Raw genomic sequence first — 26,097 nt, 5'->3', positions numbered from 1 at the left:
TCTTTCTGTCTGCAAAGAACAGGGCCCTGTGTATTAATATATGTAGATTCCGGTACGCGCCAATGCACCACACTGCGAGCCCTATTGACAATCTTAAATTGGTTGTCAGTATAATTCCTAGCACACTGCAGATTATTTCACAAATGTTGTCCAATCGCAGAATCACATCTATTGTTGCACACTGTTTTGGGTTTTTCAAACACAGGCTGGTTGGGTACGGCCTGTACTGTATCCGTTGTGAACAAAGGAAGGGGCATGTTTTTTTTTAATTCATTCGTGGGATGTGGGCGTCGCTGCCAGGCCAGCATTTATTGACCATCCCTAATTGCCCTTGAGAAGGTGGTGGTGAGCTGCCTTCTTGAACTGCTGCAGTCCATGTGGGGTAGGTACACCCACAGTGCTGTCAGGAAGAGAATTCCAGGATTTTGACCCAGTGACAGTGAAGGAACGACGATATAGTTCCAAGTGAGATGGTGTGTGACTTGGAGGGGAACTTGCAGGTGGTGGTGTTCCCATGCATATGCTGCCCTTGTCCTTCTAGTTGGTAGAGGTCGCGGGTTTGGAAGGTGCTGTCTAATGAGCCGAGGTGCATTGCTGCAGTGCGTCCTGTAGATGGTACACACTGCTGCCACTGTGCGTCGGTGGTGGAGGAAGTGACTGTGGATGGGGTGCCAATCAAGCGAGCTGTCTTGTCCTGGATGGTGTCGAGCTTCTTGAGTGTTGTTGGAGCTGCACCCATCCAGGCAAGTGGAAAGTATTCCATCACACTCCTGACTTGTGCCTTGTAGATGGTGGACAGGCTTTGGGGAGTCAGGAGGTGAGTTACTCACCACAGGATTCCTAGCCTCTGACCTGCTCTTGTAGCCATGGTATTTATATGGCTACTCCAGTTCAGTTTCTGGTCAACGGTTGCCCCTAGGATGTTGATAGTGGTGGATTCAGCGATGGTAATGCCATTGAATGTCAAGGGGAGATGGTTAGATTCTCTCTTGTTGAAGATGTTCATTGCCTGGCACTTATCAGCCCAAGCCTGGATATTGTCCAAGTCTTGCTGCATTTCTACACGGACTGCTTCAGTATCTGAGGAGTTGCAAATGGTGCCGAACATTGTACAATCATCAGCGAACATCCGCACTTCTGACCTTATGATTGAAGGAAGGTCATTGATGCAGCAGCTGAAGATGGTTGGGCCTAGGACACTACCCTGAGGAACTCCTGCAGTGATGTCCTGGAGCTGAGATGATTGACCTCCAACAACCAAAACCATCTTCCTTTGCGCTAGGTATGATTCCAGCCAGCAGAGGGTTTTCCCCGGATTCCCATTGACCTCAGTTTTGCTCGGGCTCCTTGATGCCATACTCGGTCAAATGCTGCCTTGATGTCAAGGGCAGTTACTCTCACCTCACCACTTGAGTTCAGCTCTTTTGTCCATGTTTGAACCAAGGCTGTAATGAGGTCAGGAGCTGAGTGGCCGTGGCGGATCCCATACTGAACGTCACTGAGCAGGTTATTGCTAAGCAAGTGCCGCTTGATGGCACTGTTGATGACACCTTCCATCACTTTACTGATGATTGACAGTAGGCTGATGGGGCGGTAATTGGCCGTGTTGGACTTGTCCTGCTTTTTGTGTGCAGGACATATCTGGGCAATTTTCCACATTGCAGGGTAGAGTTGTAGCTCTACTGGAACAGCTTGGCTGGGGGCGCGGCAAGTTCTGGAGCACAGATTTTCAGTACTATTACCAGAATATTGTCAGGGCCCATAGCCTTTGCAGCAACCAGTACCTTCAGTTGTTTCTTGATATCACGCGGAGTGAATGGAATTGGCTGAAGACTGGCATCTGTGATGCTGGGGACTTCAGGAGGAGGCCAAGATGGATCATCAACTCGGCACTTCCGGCTGTAGATTGTTGCAAATGCTTCAGCCTTATCTTTTACACTGATGTGCTGGGCTCCCCCAACATTGAGCATGGACATATTTGTGGAGTCACCTGCTTCAGTTAGTTGTTTAATTGTCCACCACCATTCACGGCTGGATGTGGCAGGGCTGCAGAGCTTAGATCTGATCCGTTGCTTATGGGATGGCTTAGCTCTGTCTATCACATGCTGCTTACGCAGTTTGGCATGCAGGTAGTCCTGTGTTGTAGCTTCACCAGGTTGACACCTCATTTTGAGGTATGCCTGGTGCTGCTCCTGGCATGCCCTCCTGCACTCTTCATTGAACCAGGGTTGGTCTCCTGGCTTGATGGTAATGGTAGAGTGGGGGATATGCCCGGCCATGAGGTTATAGATTGTGGTTGAGTACAATTCTGCTGCTGCTGATGGCCCACAGCGCCTCATGGATGCTCAGTTTTGCATTGCTCGATCTGTTTGAAATCTATCCCATTTAGGTGGGAGTGCCACACAACACGATGGAGGGTATCCTCAATGTGAAGGCGGGACTTCGTCTCCACAAGGACTGTGTGGTGGTCTCTCCTACCAATACTGTCATGGACAGATGCATCTGTGGCAAGCAGATTGGTGAGGACGAGGTCAAGTATGTTTTTCCCTCTTGTTGGCTTCCTCACCACCTGCCACATACCCAGTCTCGCAGCTATGTCCTTTAGGACTCGGCCAGCTCAGTCAGTAGTGGTGCTACCGAGCCATGCTTGGTGATGGACATTGCAGTCCCCCACCCAGAGTACATTCTGTGCCCTTGCCACCCTCAGCGCTTCCTCCAAGTGCTGTTCAACATGAAGGAGTACTGACTCATCAGCTGAGGGAGGGTGGTAGTTGGTAATCAGCAGGAGGTTTCCTTGTCCATGTTTGACCTGATGCCATGAGACTTAATGGGGTCCGGAGTCGATGTTAAGGACTCCCAGGGCAACTCCCTCCTGACTGTATACCACTGTGCTGCCACCTCTGCTGGGTCTGTCCTGCCAGTGGGACAGGATATACCCGGGGATGGTGATGACAGTGTCTGGAGCATTGTCTGTCAGGTATGATTCAGTGAGTATGACTATGTCAGGCTGTTGCTTGACTAGTCTGTGGGACAGCTCTCCCAACTTTGGCACAAGCCCCCAGATGTTAGTAAGGAGGACTTCGCAGAGTTGACAGGGCTGGGTTTGCCGTTGCCATTTCTGGTGCCTATATCGATGCCAGGTAGTCCGTCCAGTTTCATTCTTTTTTATTGACTTCGTAGCGGTTAGACACAACTGAGTGGCTTGCTCGGCTATTTCAGAGGGCATGTAAGAGTCAACCACATTGCTGTGGGTCTGGAGTCACATGTAGGCCAGACCAGGTCAGGGCAGCAGATTTCCTTCCCTAAAGGACATTCGTGAACCAGATGTGTTTTTACAACAATCAACAATGGTTTCATGGCCATCGTTAGACTAGCTTTTTAATTCCAGATTTATTAATTGAATACGATCCTCCAGTCTTTGGGACGTATGGCCTATATACCTAGCATCACACTGGCATTGAAATTCATATATAACAATACTCATTTGAGTGATAGGCAGGACGTCTTTTTGGCTTGACGGCAGCATCCTGTTGGTGGCGAACACCACACATGTTGCTCCTGCATAGTTGCAGCGCGAAACAGCTAGCTTTACCTGTTGCTCATATTTTTGGGATACGTCACCCTTCCAGAAGTAGACTGGGCACCTTTCAGGGTCGGAAATGACAGCATTAGACCCGTTCATAAGAATTACATTGACAACCAATTTAAGATTGTCAGTAGGGCTCACAGTGTGGCACATTTGCGTGCACTGGAAGCTATATATATTAATACACAGGGCCCTGTTCTTTGCAGACAAAAAGAACATGTACACGCATTGCGCCTGTTTCAGCTGACCAAAATAAGTGACAGCCGTTCGCTGGTTCATTCTTCAGGGCAATGCCTTGACCAATCAGAGTCAAGCTGCCTGGTTTAAATTTCAAACTAAGCTTGGTAGTTAACTGTCAGTCACTGTAAACTGGTGCATTCTCCATGGCAATGCCTCTACCAATCAGAGTTTACTTGCCAACCAATCAGCACTCTCTTCTCATGCAGTATAAATTGTTGTTTCCCTTACATTGGTTATTGCGTATTGTCCTGATGCGAGCAAGACGAAAAGCTTCGACAACATGTCTCTATTTTCAGCAATTCTCCAGTTCTGTACTACCAAATGAATAATAAGATAATGGTATTCAGATAGATAGTTGAAATTATTAAACAAATTAGAGAGAGTCATTTAAAGGTCTAATGCATTATTGCATTACCTCGTCTAAAACTGTAGAAAGATTTACTTCTGATTTGTGAGAAGGTTTGTGGTATGTCGGGGAACAATCTTTCATCAATAATCTTTTTATCTTTTAATCCATTCTGGCTTTTCAGCATTAAATCTATATGGATTATTGTAAACACTGTAATATGTTGTACAAGCCTGTTAATGGATCAAGCTGTACAGAAAGAGATCTCCCTCAGCACACAAAGCAGGCTCATCTTCTAGGCATGTGCCACTAAAGAAAATCTGTGCATTTAAATGGCACACAGTAGGAAGCAGTGAAATATCCAATTTATTTTATGAATGGCAACCTTGAACAGCATTCTTGAACAGTACTCAAAGTGCACTCGACATGGTATTCCATAGTTTTCCACTGTGTATTCTTTTGTGAAACACATGGTGTAAGTAAGAAGTGTTTCTATGTTTTTCAATCTATTTTTTCGATTGGAACGATTGCATGCAGTGAACACTTGACCTAATGTCATGTAAAGTCTCTTTTAAGACCAGAGGTGGTCTTTCGGGGCTTAGTATGGATCTAGCTATCCAGTGTGAATGTTTTTCTTTAATTCACCATAAAAAATATGCCATTTTGTGAAATGCTATTATTTGCAGCTTTATCCAATTTAGTGCCAAATAGACAGCAACATTTTTGAAGCATATGTAAAATGAATTTATGATTAGATATGATAGATTATGATTAATAATCTACCTTCACTTATCCTGTAACTTTTATATATCTTTACCACTTTGAACCAATGATTTTTAGAGCTTTTCAATATACAATGGTATGTGCTCAGAGACCCCTGTCAATATTGTTACCTTGTCGGGATCCCATGACAATTTTGGCTCATTGGCTCATTCAATGCATTTATAATTGGGCCTGACATGGCGACAGAAATTATTTGATGCTGAAAAATAGCTAGTCAAACCTCAGATGAAAAAATTTTGAACTCCAGGAAAGCCCTATTTTTGTGATTCCTAGTTAGCTGATTTCAGCTAGTAAGAAAACTATAATTGCCCCAGGAAGCCTGAATTAGGGGAGGGAAATGTGCCAGGATTTCTGTTTCTGATTGCTAGGAGTAGGCCTTGCTGAAAATGCACATGCCTGGATACTGGACAAAGACAGAAATGGGCTCACCTGTGATGTTCAACACAATGAAATAGCCAACTGGTACTACTGCCAAAGCTCAGACATGAATAAAAGTTATTCGGGAAAAGGATAAAGTGATTGGCCTCTATCTGGTGGCACTACAGACTGGGGAAAGTCAACACCTCCATGAGAGGAGGAGAAGGAAGAAAACTGGAGCAAAAAAATAATATTTATAATTAAAATTCGCAATTTGGAATGCCTGTGCCAAGAACATTATTTACTGTATAAAAGATAATTCATGAAGCAGGTATAGCCAGGTATTCATATAAGAGGACTACGTCTAGATGAAGAGCAGTTTACAATGATTTATTTTATGTGATGGGTACAGTCAACAATTACTTGGCAAGTGTTCTGACTGATGCGGGAGCAACGCACTGTCAATTCAGTCCCATCACTCCACAGATCACAGTATATTATTAAAGTTTTCCCACCCAACCGGAAAACAGCCAAGTTAAACACTCTAGTGACCCCCAGAATAAAATAGACCAAACCAGATATCTTTAGACAACAACAAATTAACTATTTATTAAAAGTAAATCTTAAACACTATTAAGATAAACCTATGTCTAAAGACCTTATAACTTCTTATTTTAAAGTAACTCCCCCATTCACACACATGCACTCAAAAATAATGGTTAACTGGTTTTTAGAAACATGGCGTTTTAATAAATTAGCTATTTCTTAAGAATAAATACATAACTGGGTTACGAGTCTTTGTGGGTTACGTTCCTGATGTGTGAGGTATCCTAGTGTAAAAATAATCAAATACCACTCGAAGTCTCCACTCGGATTTGATAATACAGTCTCTGAGTAGATAGGCATTCGGCTACAGCAGGCGTCAAAGCGTTCTTTAAACAAAGCGTATAGCAATTGATCAACTTGGATTTTAAAACCGACAGTCCCCCAGTTGAAACATTACTATGAGTTCCAGAAATACAATTAATGAAGAGAGAGTCAATCTTGAAGCAAAGACTCTTCGATTGGAAGTAAAGAAAAAGGAGTTTTGCTACCTCCAGCAATACAAACGGTCTCTTCAAAGGGAGTTTTCCCACTTAGGCAATTAACTTGGCCTGTAGCTCCTTGTAGAATTTCCGCTGAGAATTTGACAGCTCTTTTCTTCAGTAGCACACTTCGCTGGTGTCTCTCAAAACCGGTTTTAGCTGGTTTTTACACAATTTGAAACATTATACCATGTGACCTCTCCATTCTCCTGCTGTTGTCTTGATGGCAAGTGCAGCACACTGTGCCTCAGAAATCCAAAAACCTCTCTCTCTGTCTTAAAGGCACACTATTTTAATCCAAGGAGAAAAAAAAATACGGTTCCGTGACAGAAAGCTTGTTCTGAGACCTGTCCTTCTATCTTTTTTAGTACTTTAGTACTCACAAAACAACCTCTTTCTTCCTAACCCCAATCTACTTGCTGTTGTCCTAATCAATTTTAGTCACTAGTATTTCTAGGCATCTGTGAATCAACTGTAAAGGGACAAGGTGTTCATAGAGAAACTCTTCATCCTGATGTGCAAGGAAATCCAATTGTTTATGAACTGTGGTTCAATGAGTGCATGCATATATAAACAAATTGATCAACTGTCCGAAAGTACTTTGAAACTATAATTGAATTTTAACTAAAAAATGAGCTGGTTTGGGTCAGATGGAGGGGGCCGAGTTTAAAGTCTCAGAAATCTATTTGTTGACCCACAACTCACCTCCAACCTGTCCATTTCCGGCTTTAACTGAAGCCGGAAAGTGTGTGGTGACCAACCCGCTCTTAGGAGGCGGGTTGCAACTTTAAGTCTGATAATGAGTCTGCAAGCCTCATTGTCATGCAACTTTTAAACTTGAACTGCTGTCAGCAGGTTTCCCAAGCGCCAGGGAACTCAACAGCTTCATTGAGGTGAGGGCTGGTGGATTCAGAAGGCACCTCCACCTGATAGGAGACCCAGCCTTTCAATCAAGCTGGCTTCCAGGCAGGGAAGTAATCAGTGACGTCAGTGAAAATGTGTGGTGCAATCCAGAATTGCGGGTTGCCCATGACTTTCTGACGTACCCCCTCCATGTGGGACAGGTCAGAAAAAATTCTGGCCATGCTTCACAGAAATGTATGCCAAGAATACGTACCCACTTGCTGAAATAGGGGTGGTTTGTCTTTTTATGCCAGGAATGATTGAATGTATAAAGATTTCTAAATCCCTTCCTGTGTGATGTGACAATTTTTGACCTCTGCTGATTTGAAACAAAAAGAAATAGTAGAAGGTAAGTACATTGGGAATAGTTTTACTGAAAAGAAATGATATTCTCCTCTATTAGATAAGCACAAATGTTCTGTTGGGATCTTTAGGAATGAAGCTACAAACTTAGATTCTGCTGGAAAGTAGAGTTCCTGTCCCTCTTTGGATGTGATATTTTCAACATTCTTTTAAATTATTTTAAAATGGGATTAGCTCCCAGCTTTTTGCAGTTGTTTTCCTACCTAGACAGCGCATCTTCCCAACAAACCCAAAGACGTTTGAAGTGTTTTGGGATCAGGAGATTACTGATGGTAAACAGGATCTCGGGAGTCTAATCTCAGTTGGAATGTTTAGCAAGCCCATTATTAGAGATTTCTGTGCAAATCATTGGTGTCATTTTTAAAATATATATATAGGTGCAGCAAATGTGACACATGCAGCTGGCTCATATTTTCCCCTATGTAGTACATTTGGGAAAAACAGGAACGTGGAACGTAACTTGTAAACTTATTAGCATGCAAGATGTGCTAGGGAGAGCAAACAAGTAGATGTAATCAGCAATTTGGGAAGGAGAAGATGTGGCCTGGCAGAGGAAGGGAGAGAAAATGAGCTGGTATGTTTAGCTGTCTTAAGAGCAAGATTGGAATGCAACTTAGGAAGGAAAAGTGGGTGACTGGAATGTTAGCATGTGGCCAGGAAAAATGTGTACAGCTTGGAAAATATACGCTTGTTTCTTTTTCCAGGCACCAAGTATTCCTCTGTGTATAATTCTGCAGAAAGCATAGCCCTATACTATGAAAAAAAAGGTTCAAAGTCATGTCACATTGGAGAGTCAGAAGTGTCTGTAATATCTCAAATGCTCAAATGGTGAATTTGTGAAAAATTCATCCCTGGCACTGTGCTATCAGATCTCTGTAATTTTAAGTGCTCTTTTATTTTTTGAAAAAAAATTATAAGGTTACCTCATTTCAAATAAGTTTGTAAAACTTATTTGCAGCAAGAATTGGATCCAATGCCAGCTTTGCAGGGGCACAAAGGACCAATTTTGTAGGGTTTGCTGCCAATAAAAAAGTATTTTTTTAAGCTTCCACATAAGGCCAGGCAAAGCAAGAGGACTCCAACCAGCTTCACAGCACTCCTGAAGACTGTTGTCTCCCTCCCTCACCCGGGACCTACCTGGGATCCACTATTGGCAAGGCAAGCAGCCCAAATTAGTTCATGGAAAAGCGGTAAGCTGCCTCTGGAGGCATGACAGGCACTGGCAGCTTGCCACAATTATTAAAATGAGGCCGAAGCCTCAATTTTGGGACAGCCTCAGGCCTCCTGGTTCAGGCGCGTATTGTGTGCACATTCTGCTCTTCTGCATTCTCCTTCTGAGCCTGACCAAAAGGTAATTTAAATTTGAAAGAGACTGTCTGCCTGTGCCTCCTGTTTTTATTACCCTGTGTTTACAGTCAGAGGAATAAGCCTGTCAGACCACCCCTGCCTAACATGGGACCTCCTGCCACAGTGCGTGTGATTTTATTATTGATTGGTGAGGCAGGCTAACAAAGTGCTTTTTGTTTACAAGTCTGTTGGGAAACAACGACAAAGCTTAGCTCTAGCATATTAACCATCACTTATCTACGTGATTTTTTTTTAAAACTTCTGTGAATGCAACTTTGCTTTAAAACCCTGACATTTAAAAACAAGTCTTTTTCCAAATATTTTCTATGGAACAGTGATCAACAAGTCCCAAAACATGGCAACCCTGGACCTCCCTACACTAACTTCTAAAAGAAAATGTCAGCTGTCCTGGGGAAAACAAAGAAGAAAACTGAACTTGCATTGAAAACAGCATATTATCATGTCCTTAATATGTCCCAAAACACTTTACTATCAATGCATTACATTTGAGGTGCGTTCACTCTTGTTGCATGGGCAAACTCATGCACCCAGGTCATACAGACAGTAAATAATTGAAATATCAGATAATCTGCTTTTGGTGATGTTGATTAAGGGACAAATATTGACCAGGATATTGGGATGCTTGGTGAATGTCTCATGTCACCTTGACAAATGATATAGGGATCAAGATGCAACCTTATCTGAACCAGCTGTTATATTGAACCAGCCAGATAACTAATTGCCTGTTCACACAACATGCTGGACTTTCTTGATACAGTATCTTTATGCTAATGATGTTCCTAGAAAACCCATACACTTTTGAGTATCTGCTATAGTGATATTCTATTAACACTTATCAAATGCCTTCTGGAAGTAAAAAAAGAATCAACATAAATAGTAACAGCCATTCTTTGCTCAGTGATATTATGGAGAGTGAAGATCTGATCAATACAAAATCTGTTCAGACAAAAACCACATGAGTCTTCTTGGAGTCTATCATCAATGAATGCTTCCCTCCTTAAAGGTAATGGTACAGAAAGGTTTGAAGGTCAGATAGTAAAATACAACATCACTTGTTGCAATCACTTTTGTCCTTTCTGGTAAGCTTGACAATGATTCCTTTTATCTAAATTTTTGGTCTTACTTGTTTGTTCCACAATAAATTAAATAAATGTAGGATGGTTGCTAAGTTCTCATCTCTACTTTCTTTAAGTAATTCGACACAAATATAAGCCTTTCTAAGTGACTTGTTCTTTACAGTAGCTATGGGTCTCATTGCAAGTTTGCCACGTGACATCCAGTTTAGCCACCTTTTGAATGGAGTTATGGCCTATCCTATTGTCTGGAGGTGGTGTGTTGAGGATTTATTTGTGGAAATACCTACTTTCTTTTTATATCTTCCAGTTTGGTGACAAGCAAACTATGTTTGTTTTTGATGGGACCTTCACTGTGGTGTTTACAGTTGTTATGACCGACCACTCCTGTCAAAGTCCCCAATCAAAATATACGATTCTGATTGTGGTGGGACCAACGCACTGTTAATTCAATCCTGTCGCTCCACAGATCGGCTAACATATCATTTAAAACTTTCCAAATTAAAGAAAGACCCAGCCAAATTGTACCATCTACTAACCCCCGAATGAGGCTAACCAAACCATGTGACTATAACTCAACAAATTAACCCTTTAATTAGAAGAACCAAATTCTTAAACACTATAAAGATATAAACACCATTTAAAATAGAGAAAAATGAGAGTCCTTGCAAGTTTACAGTCTAATGTTGCTTGAAGTCCTCACAGAATGTTGCTTGAAGTCCTCGCAGCCGCCCGATGGGGAAAAAAGTTCTTCCATGTAGAACTGGCCATAGACTAACTTTAGCATTAGGTGATGCTTCCTTCTTCGGCGATTAATTTCAACAATTAATGACTTGCGAACACTTTCGATAGAATCAATCTAACTTTAGAGTTTTTGAGGGATAAAAGATTATCACAGTCTAACTTCCCTTTCTTCAGTGTAAATTACCAGAGATCTCTGTTTTGGCTTGACCTTTTTTTTTAATTTTGAGAGTAATAAACAGACTACAATTCCTATTCCTTCAATTTAAATGGCTCTTTTTCCAAGTGCTGACACCACAGCCATGTCTGTGTCTATGTGTTCTGTTAGAATAAACTGTCTTCAACTAAAAAGCCAGTTCAAAACTGAATTGTAACAAATGTCTCACACGAGACTCACTCCCAGTGGCTGTTTCCATGGTAACAAGAATGCACCCTTTGAATCGCAGTCTCCAAATGGCTGTTTCTAAGGCAACAAAAATGCACCTTTCTATAACTCCTAAGGCTTGCCAGCTCTTAAAGCAATACTGATCCCTTGCAAGCCTTAAAGGCAAACCGCATATTCTGCAAAAAAAAACAGGACTATGACACAGTCTCTTGCAAGTTTCTTCGTAATCTGATAGAGTGCCCCCATATCTCCCCTTACCATAACCATTTTTTTTAATTGAGCATATTTTCTCAGTGTATTTTATTTTGTCTTTATGTGCTGAGCATTTAACTGCCTTATCTTTTTCTTTGAATTTTTTTTGATATCTTCAATAATTGTATTGAGTAGGTTGAGCTTGGCCTTTTTCCATTCAGCGATTGGATACCAAGAGTTAGTACTGAAGCACCCTTCATTTTTGCTTTTGATATGGCCCAGTATCAACTTGCAAGAACACTGGGATCAATATTGCAAAACATAAACATCAAAACTAGATGAATCCTTAACCCTATCACTGTAACTCCTTACTAAAGATGTGTCTGGGGTTTACCACCCACCTTAGGTACAAGAGTGAATGATGTCTAGATATGACTCACCAAATTGCCTTGCATCACAGTTTGGATTGAATTTGCCCTCAATTAAGATACCCACATGCTCCTGAGTGAATGAATGAATATTTTCTTGCCAAATTATCAAACATCAGACATCAAGTCATGCATTAATTATTGTTTATTGACTACCAATTGCAATCATCACAACTTTATTTCAAACTTTGAGCATACGACAATTAATGGATATATGGACAGGGTTACCTAGAAATTTGAATAACACAAAATTAATAAATAAGAGGTTGCAAAGGCAACTCAGTGTATCACTGTAATTCAGTATTAACAGGTTTGCTGAATATTAAATTTTAGTTGAGACCAGTGTCTGAGGCTACTGCAAATTGGTGAGATTACTCTAGGAGAAAACTTCTAAGAAGACTGTCAAGTTAACATGATTGGATCTTCAGTCTATTGAGCAGATGGTCTTTGTGGTAGTAGCTAACAATGTTTCCAGAGCTTGTACGAATTAGTCTTTATGAGCAACAGGGTTGAGTTGATCTTTCATACTCTCCTGGGATGGCAGTGCTAGTTCCTGAAAAGTCAAGTTATTGAACCTTTGGTGGTTGGGTTATCTGTTCCACTTGGATTCTCTGTTCAGGCTGAATCCATCTTATGCAAAAGTGACTGTATCTAAGCGAGGAGGCTTAACTCTCACCATCCTTGATCTCACACAACGTGTACAATTAAGTGACACACACATTTCTACCTATAAATTGCAGGAAGAGCTGTACAATTTGGCTAGTATGACCTCTTTCTCTGTCTTCGATATACTTTGTACTTGTAAAGGTACCATTCTACATCTGTTATGTAAAGATTATTGCAGAAGAAGATGGGAGAATGCTCCAATTAACAAGGAGAATCTACATCTAATGAAAATAAATAAAGTCTGATGAGAGATATGCCAATTTATCCCTTATATTTTGCATAACTTAAATTCAAACAAAAAGCCCTTTCCATTCAGTTGACCAATCTGTTTAACATATGCATCAAAGGTTTTACTTCTTTTGGTGGCAATCATTTCTAATAGTTAAGTGTCTTGGAAGATGTCCTAGTTAATGATGCACGGATACCCAGGCTTACCAAGTTTTATTTTCACACTAACTTCTGGTGTTTCCAGAATAGAGGGCCCTACACAGGATCAGATATGGCATAACATATTTATGTTCCACTAACGAGCTATTCCTGAGCACTATCCTTAATGCTAGCCACTTATTGCTGATAAGAAATGATGGCCATGAAATTCATTCACGTAGCGCCACAGGCTTATCTTCATTCCACAGGGGCAGGCAGCATGATGGGCTGCAAATTGCACAGCATTCATCTTCAATATGGACATCCGCAGCTGCGTCCCCTGCGTGCACCCAAATACGTAGAAACAGCATTATCCTGACATCACACAGCCTAATTGGCTGAAATGCCAGAATACCAAAATTAGACAATGCAGGTCTTGGGGACACCTGCATTGTCTACTCTTAATGGCTCTGAAGTAGTGTTTTTTAAAGGGCTAGGCACCCGAATTGCAGGGACATTTTCTATTGGAAAGGGTCTGAAAGTAGTATGGTATGTTTTCAGAGGTGTTTGGGTGCATTTGCCAGAGAGTGTTACTGCATCCTTACAGAGATATCAAAGGTGACCTGTCCACAAGAAGGCTGCAACAGATATCGGGGCTGTAGTACCATCCTTTCACCCTGGCTTGCTTACAGCCCAGTTGTGCCCAGTGACTCACCATGTGCTTAGCCTCCAGTACCAGTGGGGGATCTGGTGCATTGAGGCTGTGTTGTGGTGGGTAGATGTCATGTGAAGATGCATTAACTGACCTTGATCACCAATGTGAGGTCATTCGACTTCTTGTGACACTGCTGCCAGGTCCTCAGGTCCAGACTTCAAGAGTTGACCTCCCTGGCTACCTGCTCCCACTGCCTTCTGTAGGAGTCCTTAAAGGTCTCCTGGTGCCCCCTACCCTGTGGGACCATGGCATCTATACTCCTATCTAACTGCACCACTAATGCCTCCATGGGCATATTCATCAGTCCGGATCCCTGTCTATGTTCAGTTTGCAAGAATTTCCATTGCAGCCATCTTTTAGACCACGTTCCGTTTAAGAGGCAGCCAGCCTGCTATGTGCAGAGCTCGCTGGTAGCATTGAGAAGAGGAGACCAGCACTGGAGGTGAAGGTAATGGTACTGATGAGGTAAGTAGATCAATTTTGTGTTACCCAGCTAGATCTGATTGGACGCAGACACACCACGAATCACAACCCCTGCACCCACAAATAAAGTCACATGAATTTCTAGCCTATGTTTGTTTAAATAAACCTCATTATAGTTTTAATTGTGATAATTTCCTTTTGTGTGGCCATCTTTAAATTGAAACTCTATTTTGAATACACATCAGGCAATTTACAGGACAATTTTCGACAAAGCGCAGGCCTCTCATTGTAGCTTTCTTAATAGCAGACTGAGCATCTTCCACACTGTCAAATATGTTTTCCAATCTGTTCCTACTCGTATCAACAAAAGCAAAATACTGCGGATGCTGGAAATCTGAAATAAAAACAAGAAATGCTGGAACCACTCAGCAGGTCTGGCAGCATCTGTGAAAAGAGAAGCAGAGTTAACGTTTCGGGTCAGTGACCCTTCTTCGGAACCACTAGTATCAAACCTGTTTGAGAACTGCAGTTTAAATTTTGCATTGGAAACTGGGTCTTTCAGTGCAGCAGTGTTGATTCTCTGACTGTCTTCCTTTTGGTTAGCTGTTTCAATTTGATTCCAATAATATCAATCCACAATTGGTGATCACTGACAATGTGATCACCATGAAAAATACAAGCATTGCATAAAGAGGATATGACCTTTTCATGGAGACAGATATTATCAATTTGATTCTTAATGGATATTGTCCGATGTTCATGTTGTCTTCATGGGTAAAGAGCATGCTACCCAAATCCAAATGGTTGAGTTGGCATAGTTCCATAATTCTTTCACCATTTCTATTTTTCATACCAATGTGTTCCCATAACTTCTAATTCATTTTAATTTGAGGATTCAATTTTAGCTTTCAAGTCTCCCATCACAAATCGGGATATCAAGTTATGGAACGTGACTAACTATATCCTGTGGTGTATTGTAAAACTGACTTTAACTTCATCTTACATACAAAAATATAACTGCTTGGCTGCTCCAGCCTCTAGCATAAAGCAATGCCTAACTGTCAGTCTTGGACACCATTTGATGTAAGTGCAAATTGTTTGCTGGCATGGATTAGCATATCAAAAAATCTCTAAGCTCTCTTTTTCTAGAAAAAGATCTAGAAAATTAACATATACAAATTAAACAAAGAAACTGTAAAATTTAACCAAATAGTTAATGTAACCTATCTTAATGTAACAAACATTTATTGGGCACTATTTAAAGACTCAACTGTGTTCACTGGAGCACATTCCACATGTCTACTTTTTGTTGGTGGGAGAGATTCCTTTGTTTTCTTGTCTTGATTGTAACTTGTTAATTTTAAACCTGTGTATAAATTTTAATTCATTGCACTGTTCTTTTAATAAAACGTGGTATGTAAAACATTGTGTAGCTTTTAAATACCAGCGGTATTTGCCTGGGGCAGGCAGGCCATTTCTCACCGCCACCGCCCATGTAAAATGACGGTGGAGGTGGGAGGAGGCCGGGAAGGGCCCCCCGAGCCTCCTATTCCGTTTTACACTACCCCCCGCCCCACCAGCCCGCTCTTTGGGGGGAGGCGTAAAATTCAGGCCTATGACCCTGGTCCAATGCCAGAAAACAACAACAACACCTGATATTTATAAAGCACCTTTAATGTAATGAAACATCCCAAGATGGTTCATTGGAGCATTATAAAACAAAATATGACACCAAGCCGCATAAGGAGATATTAAGTCAGATGACCAAAAGCTTGGTCAAGGAGGTATGTTTTAAGAAATGTCTTTAAAGGAGGAAAGCAAGGTGGAGAGGTTGAGAGATTTGGGGAGGGAATTCCAGAGGTTAGGGCCTAGTCAGCTGAAGACATGGCTGCCATTGGTGGACTGATTAAAATTGGGGATGCTTATGAGGCCAGAATTAGATGAGTGCAAATATCTCAGAGGCTTGTGGGGCTGGAGGAGATTACAGAGATAGGGAGGAGCGAGGCTGTGAAGTGATTTGAAAACAAGGATGAGAATTTTAAAATCAAGATGTTGCTTAATCGAGAGCCAGTGTAAGTCAGCGAACACAGGGGTGATAAGTGAATGGGACTTAGTGCGATTTAAGACACGGGCAGCAGAGTTTTGGATGACCTCAAGTTTACGATGGGTAGACCAGACAGAAATGCATTGCAATAGTCATGTTTAGAGGTAACAAAAGCATGAATGAGGGTTTCCGCAGCAGATGAGCTGACACAGGGGCAAAGTCGAATGATGTTATGGAGATAAAAATAGGCGGTCTTAGTGATGGCGCTGTTATGACCAGGTGAGAAAGAGGTCTAGGGTTCCCTTGCAGCCTTCACCTGATCTTACTGTCAAAGGGTTTAATTTTAAATACACCATGTTTTAAGCGCCCCCTTGGTGAATACTTGTTCACCGCTTTCCAATTATAAGGCAAAGAAACTAGCACAAACAGGCTTTCTTAGGTTTAAAGAGGAAAAGTTGACATTTATTAAACTTAAACTTAAACTCTAATTCAGTTAATGCCTGCAGATACATGACGTGCCCATGCTAGCATGCATAGAAACATAGAAAAATAGGAGCAGGAGTAGGCCATTCAACCCCTCAAGCCTGCTCCACCATTCATTATGATCATGGCTGATTATCCAACTCAGTAACCTGTTCCCGCTTTCTCCCCATACCCTTTGATCCCTTTAGACCCAAGAGTTATATCTAACTCCTTCTTGAAAACATACAATGTTTTGGCCTCAACTGCTTTCTGTGGTAGCGAATTCCACAGGCTCACCACTCTCTGGGTGAAGAAATTTCTCCTCATCTCAATCCTGAAAGGTTTACCCCATATCCTGAGATTATGACCCCTGGTTCTGGACTCCCCCACCATCGGGATCATCCTTCCTGCATCTACCCTGTCAAGTCCTGTTAGAATTTTATAGGTTTCTATGAGATCCCCCCTCACTCTTCTGAACTTCAGCGAATATAATCCTAACCGACCCAATCTCTCCTCATACGTCAGTCCCACCATCCCAGGAATCAGTCTGGTAAACTTTCACTGCACTCCCTCTATAGCAAGAACATCCTTCCTCAGATAAGGAGACCAAAACTGCACACAATATTCCAGGTGTGGCCTCACCAAGGCCCTGTATAATTGCAGCAAGACATCCCTGCTCCCTGCATTTTCAGTGGGTTCAGAGACTTGTGAGAAAGAGATGGGAGCAGACAGGAGAGATCTCAGTCCAGGAGCAAACAAACACTCTCAGTTCAAACTGTTCGTACAATTCAGAAAAACCCAGGTTGCCTAGCAGGTTAGTCATGTGACTAACTGGTCTGACCACGTCTTGGATTGTATCACCTTAGCAGTCTCTGGAATGCAAATGTCTTTTCTAGCCACGGTTGACCTGTTTAACAAGTCCTTTCTTCACTCCAGTAACTGTTTAAAATCAATGTTCATGACAAAATTAATGTGCTTCATTCTTGGCAGTTGGGGGCCTAGCATGACAGTGCAACTATGTGTTCGGAAGCTCATCTCAGCGTCAAATATGACACCAAAAACTTGAAGCTTTTTAAGGGGCCAAAGCTTTATAGCCTTATCATTTTGTTAAAATCTTTTTTCCCTCAGATTAACCTGCACCGCACCATGAGAATCACAGGATTGATTAGCCAAGGTGCTAAGAGACTTGGCAGCCCAGAGTATGTGAAATCATACAAGATTGCTTATAGTGGTGATGGCAAAACCTGGACTACTTACAAAGTAAAAGGCACCTATGAGGACATGGTAAGATGAAAAATACGAAATGCTCTTCAGCCATATGCTTTTGCTTAAATGTCTGTCAGTAAATTATATGTCAGGATTTGTGAAAATATGGTTCAAATACATTTTATTTTCTTGTACCTCAATTCTATGTGTTCAATCTTCTGGTCTTTGTGGCATTTTATGCTGGGTACAGTTCTGCAGACAGCAGCAGCCGTCTGGTACTTCAACCAAGTGGCTATGACTGAGAGAGTATTGGCAGGTTTCTTTTGGGCCATTACTTTGAGCTCAATCCTGTCTTTACATATTCCAACACAGATCACGGAACAGTGATAAAGAGTTCTGGTTATTTTTCCCAACCCAGCCCAGAGTACTAAAGCCTGTTGCATGGAATTATTTTACATAGAAATTACAACATGGAAACCATCAGTTCAGCCCAATAAGTCTGTGTTGGAGTTTATCTTGTCATTAGCAGTAGTCATAATCACATGTGCTCACTATGGGCTGATTTTGTGGGTCTCCCAGCACCGGGCCAAAAAGGCAGGGAGAATCCCGCCTCAGCCATTTGGCGCTCCACTGGCACGATTCTATGGCACTCCAGCAATTAACAGCCCTGCGCTGGAATCCCCGTCCTTTGCAAGATGGAAATCCCGTCCCCAAAAGCTGCTGGCCAATCACAGGGCCGACAGCGCCACTGGGAGTGGTGGCCATTGCTGGTACTGCAGAGGTCTTGGACTCAGGCCCAGCGCTGGAGCTCCAGACCCCAGGTAAGTGAGGTAGGATCACCAGGGCCAGTCTGGCAGGCCCCAGTGATGGGAAGGAAGGGTGGGCATTGAGTACAGGGGGAGGGAGAGGGGGAGGAGGGTGCAACAGTGTGAACTGTTTGCTGGTTGAGGGCCCTCCATGGGACACAGATTGCCCATTAGGATGGCCACTCCCCCAAGCCCACAGGGTGGTTACGTATTACTGGGTGACTTCCCTGCATGGCACAGCACCCCCCCCACCCCCCGCCACTGGCATTAATTCCAGTGGTGGGGGAAAGAGGCCCCTAAGTGGCTGTTAATAGGCCTCTTAAGGGCCTCAATTGGCCTCTGGGTGGGAAAGCTGTCTTCAGCCTATTAATGACTAAATTGCAGTGCGATGGGAAGGCAACGGGCGCTCCATCCACCCCCACCTTCCGTCACAATTCTATGGGCACCCCCGCCTCCTCGCCCATCTCCGGAGGGGCCAATAAAATTCAACTCTTTATTCCTTTGTTGACATGATCTCTACTTCAATCACTGATGCTGTGCTCCTGCTACCTTCTTAGACCAGACTAGCTAATTGATCCTGTTTTGTATAATTCATAACACCATGCAGAATGTACTTACCCATTGAGTCAAGGTGAGCTCAAGTGGGTTCCTCATCACTGTTGAAAAATTGAAAATGTTCAGCTTTTAGAGGTGAATCTATTTTTTCCACAGGAATAGTACCTCAGAGCTATGCAACAATAATATATTGTCCCCTCTCATAATTTCATCTACCTCATTGAGATAAATAGGTGGGCTGAAGTGCCATCGGTAAATTTAGAACTTCAATGTCCTTATTTCCTGTTTGTGAGGTAATTATATGTCAAAAGTTTGAATAGCTGGTATTAATTTATATTGTTGGTTCTTAGATTATAGCATTAAATTAACCTCAACAATTAAGAGAACATCAAACAGAGAATGATTTATGTATTTTTTGCGACATGCAAATCATGCTTAACTGAATGGATAATTTGACCTAACAATTATTAAAATGAAGGTTCATTGCTGGACACAAACACACCAAATACCTATTGTTTTTTTTTAATAAACTGATATGAATATTGCTATTTGTAACATTTTTTTCAAACTCAAATATTAAAAGAGACTAGTAGTTACTTGTTTCTTTCTCTCTGTTCCAAACAACCTTTTGCAACCCTTTATGAAAGATTCCCCTTATAAGGAATTTTGAAGGTAAACAGGACCCGCCAACAATTTATTTTGCATTCCCCAATGATAATGGAGTGTACGGATTGTTAAGTGTATGAGTGTAAGTGTATATATCCAGTTGTATGACCTGAGACAATTGTATAACATTCCTCCTGCATATTCTGTGTGGTGGAGAAAGTAACGTTGCTTGAAGACTATTTTAGCTAATTCTGAAAATGTACTAAATGCACCAAATGGTTTGCTTAATGCTGATCTTAGTAAATAAATGTTTTTTTTTTCATCCAGATAGCACTAGAGTAAGAAATAGTAAGGGATTAGGTAGGGCCAGACTAAGAGGGAATGCAATAACGTCTATAAAAGATTTACAGTGCACATATATAAACACACAAAGTGTGGTACATAAGGTTGGTGAGCTGCAGGTGCAGATAGCTACATGGGAATATGATGTTGTAGCGATACCAGAAACCTGGCTCAAAAAATGGCCGGACTGGCACTAAATATTTTTAGATGCAAGGTGCTCAGGAAAGATAAAGGAAATAAAGAAAGGAGAAGGGGTGGCAGTATTGATTAAGGAGAATATTACAGTGCTGGAGAGAGAGGATGTTCTAGAGGGATCAAGGACAGAATATATTTGGTTAGAATTAAGAAACACTCGAAGTGCCATTACACTACTGGGTGTATTCTATTGGCCACCAAATAGTGGGAAAGATATAGAGGAGCAAATTTGCAAGGTAATTACAGAGAGGTGATAATGAGAGATTTTAATTATCCTAATATAGACTGGGATAGGAATAATGTAAAAGTCTGAGAGGGTAAGAGTTTCTGAAGTGCATTCAGGATAATGCAGCATGTTTCCTGCCCAATGCGAAAGGATGTGTTGCTGGATCTATTCTGGAGAATGAGGTGAGGCAAGTAGATTAAGTGTCAGTAGGGGAACATTTAGTGATCATTGTATCATAAGGTTTAGTTATTTGTGGAAAAGGACACAGAGCAGACAAGAATAAAAATACTTAATTGGAGAAGGGCCAATTTCAGTGGGATGAGAACAGATGTGTCCCAGATAAATTGGAATAAAGGATTGGCAAGCAAAATGGTAAAGGAACAAGGGGCAGCCTTGAAAGAGGAGCTAGCTCAGGCACATTCCAATGAGGGGGAAAGGAAGGGCAATTAAAGCTTTTAGAAATGATAATCTGTGACAAAATTGACAGTCACTTGGACAAGTGTGGATCAATGAAGGAAAATCAGCACAGATTTGTTGAGGGCAAATCATGCTTAACTAACTTGATTGAACTTTTTGATGATGAAAGAGATAGACAGTAAGATGAAGCAGAAAAAGGGGGCATGTCACAGTTGTCAGGTTGATCGTACAAAATGAGAACCAGGCTGAATATAGAAAGTTCAGAGGGAAAGTGAAAAAGGAAGTAAAAAAGGCAAAGAGGGAGTACGAGAAGAAACTGGCAGCTAATATAAAAGGAAAAAAGATAAGAAGAGGAATGAGGCTGATTAGAGACCAATAAAGGAACATTTTGTGGAGGCAGAGGGCTTGGCTGACGTACAAAATGAGTATGTTGCATCTGTCTGTACCAAGGAAGAAGATACTGCCTAACTTAGTGAGAACACACCTGCAGTATCGTGTATAGGTTTGGTGTCCTTATCTAGAGGGAGTGTAACGGAGGTTCACCAGACAAATCCTTGGGATGGTAGGATTGTCTTATGAGGATAGATTGAGGAAACTGCACCTGTATTCTCTAGAGTTTCGAAAAATGAGAGGTGATCACATTGAAACTTTCAAAATTCTTAAAGGGTGGATGTAGGTAGGATATTTCCCCTGGCTGGTGAGTCTAAAACCAGGGGACATAGTCTCAGAATAAAGGGTAGGCCATTTAAGTTTGAAATAAGGAGAAATTTCTTCACTCAGAGAGTGCTGAATCTTTGCAATTCTCTCCCCAGAGGGCTGTGGAAGCTCAATAATTGAGCATGTTCAAGACAGAAATCGATAGATATCTGGATACTAATGACATCAAGGGATATGAAGATAGCGCAGTAAAGTGGCAGTGAGGTAGATGATCAGCCATGATCTAATTGAATGGTGGAGCAAGCTCGACAGGCTGAGCAGCCTGCTCCTGCTCGTATGTTCCTAAGTTCCTAATTCATAGTAACAGAGGAGATTGTTGAGATACGAGATGGGCTAAAAATTGTGTAGGTATTAGAAAGGCTGGCTGTACTTAAATTTAATAAATCACCAGGACCAGATGCAATGCTTCCAAGGATGCTGAGGGAAGTAAGGGTGGAAATTGCAGGGCTATTGCCAGAATCTTCCAATCCTCCTTAGATATAGAAGTTGTGCAAGAGGACTGGAGAATTGCAAATTTACACCCTTATTCAAAAAAGAATGTAAGGATAAATCCAGCAACTACAGGCCATCCAGTTCAACCTCAGTGATAGGAAAGCTTTTAGAAATTATAATCCAGGACAAAATTAACAGTCACTTGGATAAGTGTGAATTAATTAAGGAAAACCAGCACAGATTTGTGAAAGGCAAATCGTGTTTAACTATCTTGATTGAGCTTTTTGATGAGGTAGCAGAAAGTGTTGATGAGTATAGTGCAGTTGATGTGGTGTACATCATCTTCCAAAAGGCAGTTGTTAAAGTGCCAGCAAAGTTGAAGACCATGGTATATAAGGGACAGTGACAGCATGGATACGAAGTTGGCTGAGTGACAGAAAACAGGGAGTAGTGCTGAACGGTTGTTTTATAGACTGGAGGAAGTTACGCTGTGGAGTTCCCCAGGGGTTGGTACTAGGACCACTGCTATTAATGGCCTAGACTTGGGTGTAGAGGGCACAATTTCAAAACTTGCAGATGACACAAAACTTGGAAGTATTGTGAACTGTGAGAAGGATGGTGAAAGGCGTCAAGAGGACATAGACAGATTGATGGATTGGACAGACACGTGGCAGATGAAATATAATGCAGAGCAGTGTAGGAATTTTGGTAGGAAGAATGAGGAGCAGCAATATAATCTGAAAGGTACAATTTTAAAGCGGAGCAGAGAGACCTAAGTGTATATTTGCACAGATTGTTGAAGGTGGGAGTGCAGATTGAGAAAGTGGTTAAAAAGGCATATGGGATCCTGGGCTTTATAAATCGGGGCCTAGAGTACAAAAGCAAGGAAGTTATGGTGAACCTTCATAAAACACTGATTTGACTTCAAGTGAAGTATTGTTCCCAATTCTGGGCACTGCACTTTTGAATGGATGCGAAAGTTTTGGAGAGGGGGCAGTAAAGGTTTACAAGAATGGTTCCAGTGATGAGGGACTTCAATTACGAGGATAGATTGGAGAAAATGGGGTCGTTCTCCTTAGAGAAGAGAAGATTGAAGAGTCTAAACAGAGTAGATAGAGAGAAAGTGTTCCCGTTGGCAGAAGTGTCGAGAACCAGAGGACACCGATTTAAGGTGATTGGCAACATGAGAACAAAACCTTTTTATACTGTGTGTGGTTAGGATCTGGAATGCACTGTCTGAGAGTGTGGTGGAGGCAGATTCAATTGTGGCTTTTAAAAGGAATGGATAAGCACCTGAAGAGAAATAAATTGCTGGGCTATGGGGAAAAGGCAGGGGAGTGGAACTAGCAGAATTGCTCTTGCAGAGAGCCAGCACAGACAGGAAGAGCTGAATGGCCTCCTACTATGCTGTCACCATTCTGTGATTCTATTTCATGCTTAACCTTATCTTTTAAAGTGCAGCTATCACCATTGGTATCTTTTAGAATAAAAACACAACAAAGAATTACTCACCTTTTGCTTCTGCTGAGTTTTGAAAAAATTGAATACGCAGTTCTGACGGCACAATTAGGGCAACTAGCCTGATACTAACAACATGAGGGAGCCGAATTAATGGCCAGAATTTGCTGGAGCAGGGCATCTCATGGAGTGCCCCATGAGTTAGACATTTTCCCTCACCCTTCAGCTCGAAAAGGTTTTGCGCAATAACCTGCCGGTAGTGTGAATTGATAATGGCAATGGGGTATCTGGGACTTCAATGAATGGCGGTATCAAAAGTGTATTTCATTAGCCCATTAGATTTAAGGATTGGGAAAAGAAACTGAGGAATGACTCAGTAGGGAAGAGGAATTAGAGTTAAATTATGTAAAGAAGGGGTAATAAAGAGTGGGAAAGAAAGATTGGATTGGATTTAAGAGAGAGAAAAAAAAGAGGCAGATAGGAAATGTAAGAAGGGGATTTATAAATATTAAATTTTAAAAATCTCCCAACAATTATTACCTGTGGGAGACTTTTTAGTTTCAGTCGTTCCCTTTCTGAACCGATGAGATTGAGTACAGGAACATAAATTCATTGTGAAAAAGATACTTATGCTGTTAAGCACCAGCCCTAACTTTCTGTAGTGAGTTTAATTGGCAATTAATACATAAATGCTGCAATTTCTTACATTTGCGGGAAGGTTGACAGCACACGACCGTTTTTGTGAGGCTAACGGCAAAGCAACTCAAATTATCCAGCAACTTGTGGCAATTCGCAATTTACTGGGAATCTCTTCCTCACCACAAGTTGCGGGCCAATTTACACATTCATAACGATGTGCACATTAAACGGCCATTATTTTGGCAGTAAATTCTAGCCATTATCACATTGTTGTTTGTGAGAACTTGCTGTGCACAAATTGACTGCTGCATTTCTTACATGACAACAGTGACTATACATCAAAATACTTCATTGGTATAAAGTGATTTGGGACATCCTGAGGCTGTGAAAGGCACTATATAAATGCAAGTCTTTAATTTTTCTCGATTTGTTTTTTTTAAATTTTGATGGCTAGGGAAATGCTGCACCTTGCATGTAAAAACAAAATTGGATTTTCTATCTGCCAATTTCCATTATTTATCACAGGGTCCCCTTCATTATGGTGGAATGCACATGATCCACTTTACAAATATGTTAATTTTTCACTTTCAAAAAGGTATTGATGCTGGTAATAACTCTTTCATTAGTTTTCTAACATTCTGTATATCAAAGCAGACAACTACCTATGATGTATGTGAGAAAAAGTGATTGCATTCTGACATTTGTTACTTGCTATTGATTTAAGCAGCAAACGTTCCCTTATAATTTGGTGTGCTCCACTTTGTTTTTGAAAGTTATCATCCAGTACCCTTGCAGATATGTCCAGACGTGCGCTAAATTTTCCTTTAAAGCTAGCCTAGGAACTGGCCCTTTTAAAGGGATTCTGTCTTGTTTCCTTATGCTTAGGGATTTATAATGGCATCTGCTGTTCCACTGATGTATTTAATTATTGTACAGGTTGATCTGTCTTACTGTTAAGATTTTGTGAGAAAAATTGGATAGTTTTAATGAGCAAAAGTTCTGTTGTATCAATAAATTAACTGAGTAACTGAGACACATTGCGCTTACATGCTAAAATCCATTCAAATTCTGCAGGTTTTCCGTGGAAATGTCGATAACAACACTCCACATGCAAATGCATTTAATCCTCCAATAAAGGCCCAGTATATACGACTGTATCCTCAGGTCTGTAGGAGGCACTGTACGTTGAGGATGGAACTGCTTGGCTGTGAAATGTCAGGTAATCTTAAATTAACACTGTCTACACCGTTTGTTGGATATATCCGTTTTAAAAGACTTGCTGCAAAAAGGATTAATTTTGTTGATTAAACTATGAATTATATATTAGCATTCCAGGAGCGGGTTTGTTCCACTTCATATAATTCCTATCAAAATTCCAGGAGTAGCAGCTGTGATTAATCACTGGTTATGAATCTTAATCGCACAAGCAGAACAGGTTCAAGTGAAGGTTTATGGAATCAAGACCTTAAATTTGTTGGTCTACTGGTAAGGGACCACACAGATGAAAAGTCTTCCACTCTTATTACAGGGTAAAGCTTGGCATGTTATTAAACGTGTACAAGGAGTCTTGCAAGCCTAAATGTTTTTACAGAAACCGATCATTATGGAAACAAGGTTGCTATTTCTGCATTTCCACTCACCCCGTGTGTGTGCCATTCTGAGGAGTATGAGAAGGTGCACTATAAATGCAAGTCTATTGAAAGAAAAACAGATTGCTGCTATCTTGGTTGTTTTTTTTTCCCTGTCCCACTACACTTCCCATCACTATTGGAGATTAGAGGCTTTTATACTCTGGCCTCTCAATCACGTCCCCCCACCACCCCTGCAAAAAAAGAACTAACCTCAGTCCAGCTGTCATTAAACATCCACTTATAATATCCATAACGTGATTGTATTTACAATGATTTCGCTCTAAGAGATTGTGATAATTTGAGAAATGGAAGCTTTTTAAGGGTTTGAATTAAGATGCAAG

At 41.4% G+C, this 26,097-nt stretch overlaps 1 protein-coding gene across 3 annotated transcripts in view; it reads left to right on the top strand.

Moving 5' to 3' along the window:
* The window catches only part of LOC137368681 (EGF-like repeat and discoidin I-like domain-containing protein 3), a 263,542-nt gene that overhangs the window by 170,605 nt on the left and 66,840 nt on the right, over positions 1-26,097 (top strand). For all 3 annotated transcript variants that reach the window (XM_068028831.1, XM_068028830.1, XM_068028829.1), the window contains 2 exons: positions 17,655-17,810; positions 25,200-25,344. In XM_068028831.1, coding sequence (XP_067884932.1) covers positions 17,655-17,810; positions 25,200-25,344 — 301 coding nt within the window. The remainder of the gene's footprint in view (positions 1-17,654; positions 17,811-25,199; positions 25,345-26,097) is intronic.

Source organism: Heterodontus francisci, chromosome 4 (genome assembly GCF_036365525.1).
Source record: "Heterodontus francisci isolate sHetFra1 chromosome 4, sHetFra1.hap1, whole genome shotgun sequence".
Classification (NCBI taxonomy): Eukaryota; Metazoa; Chordata; class Chondrichthyes; order Heterodontiformes; family Heterodontidae; genus Heterodontus; species Heterodontus francisci.
This window is presented reverse-complemented; position numbering and strand designations above follow the sequence as displayed.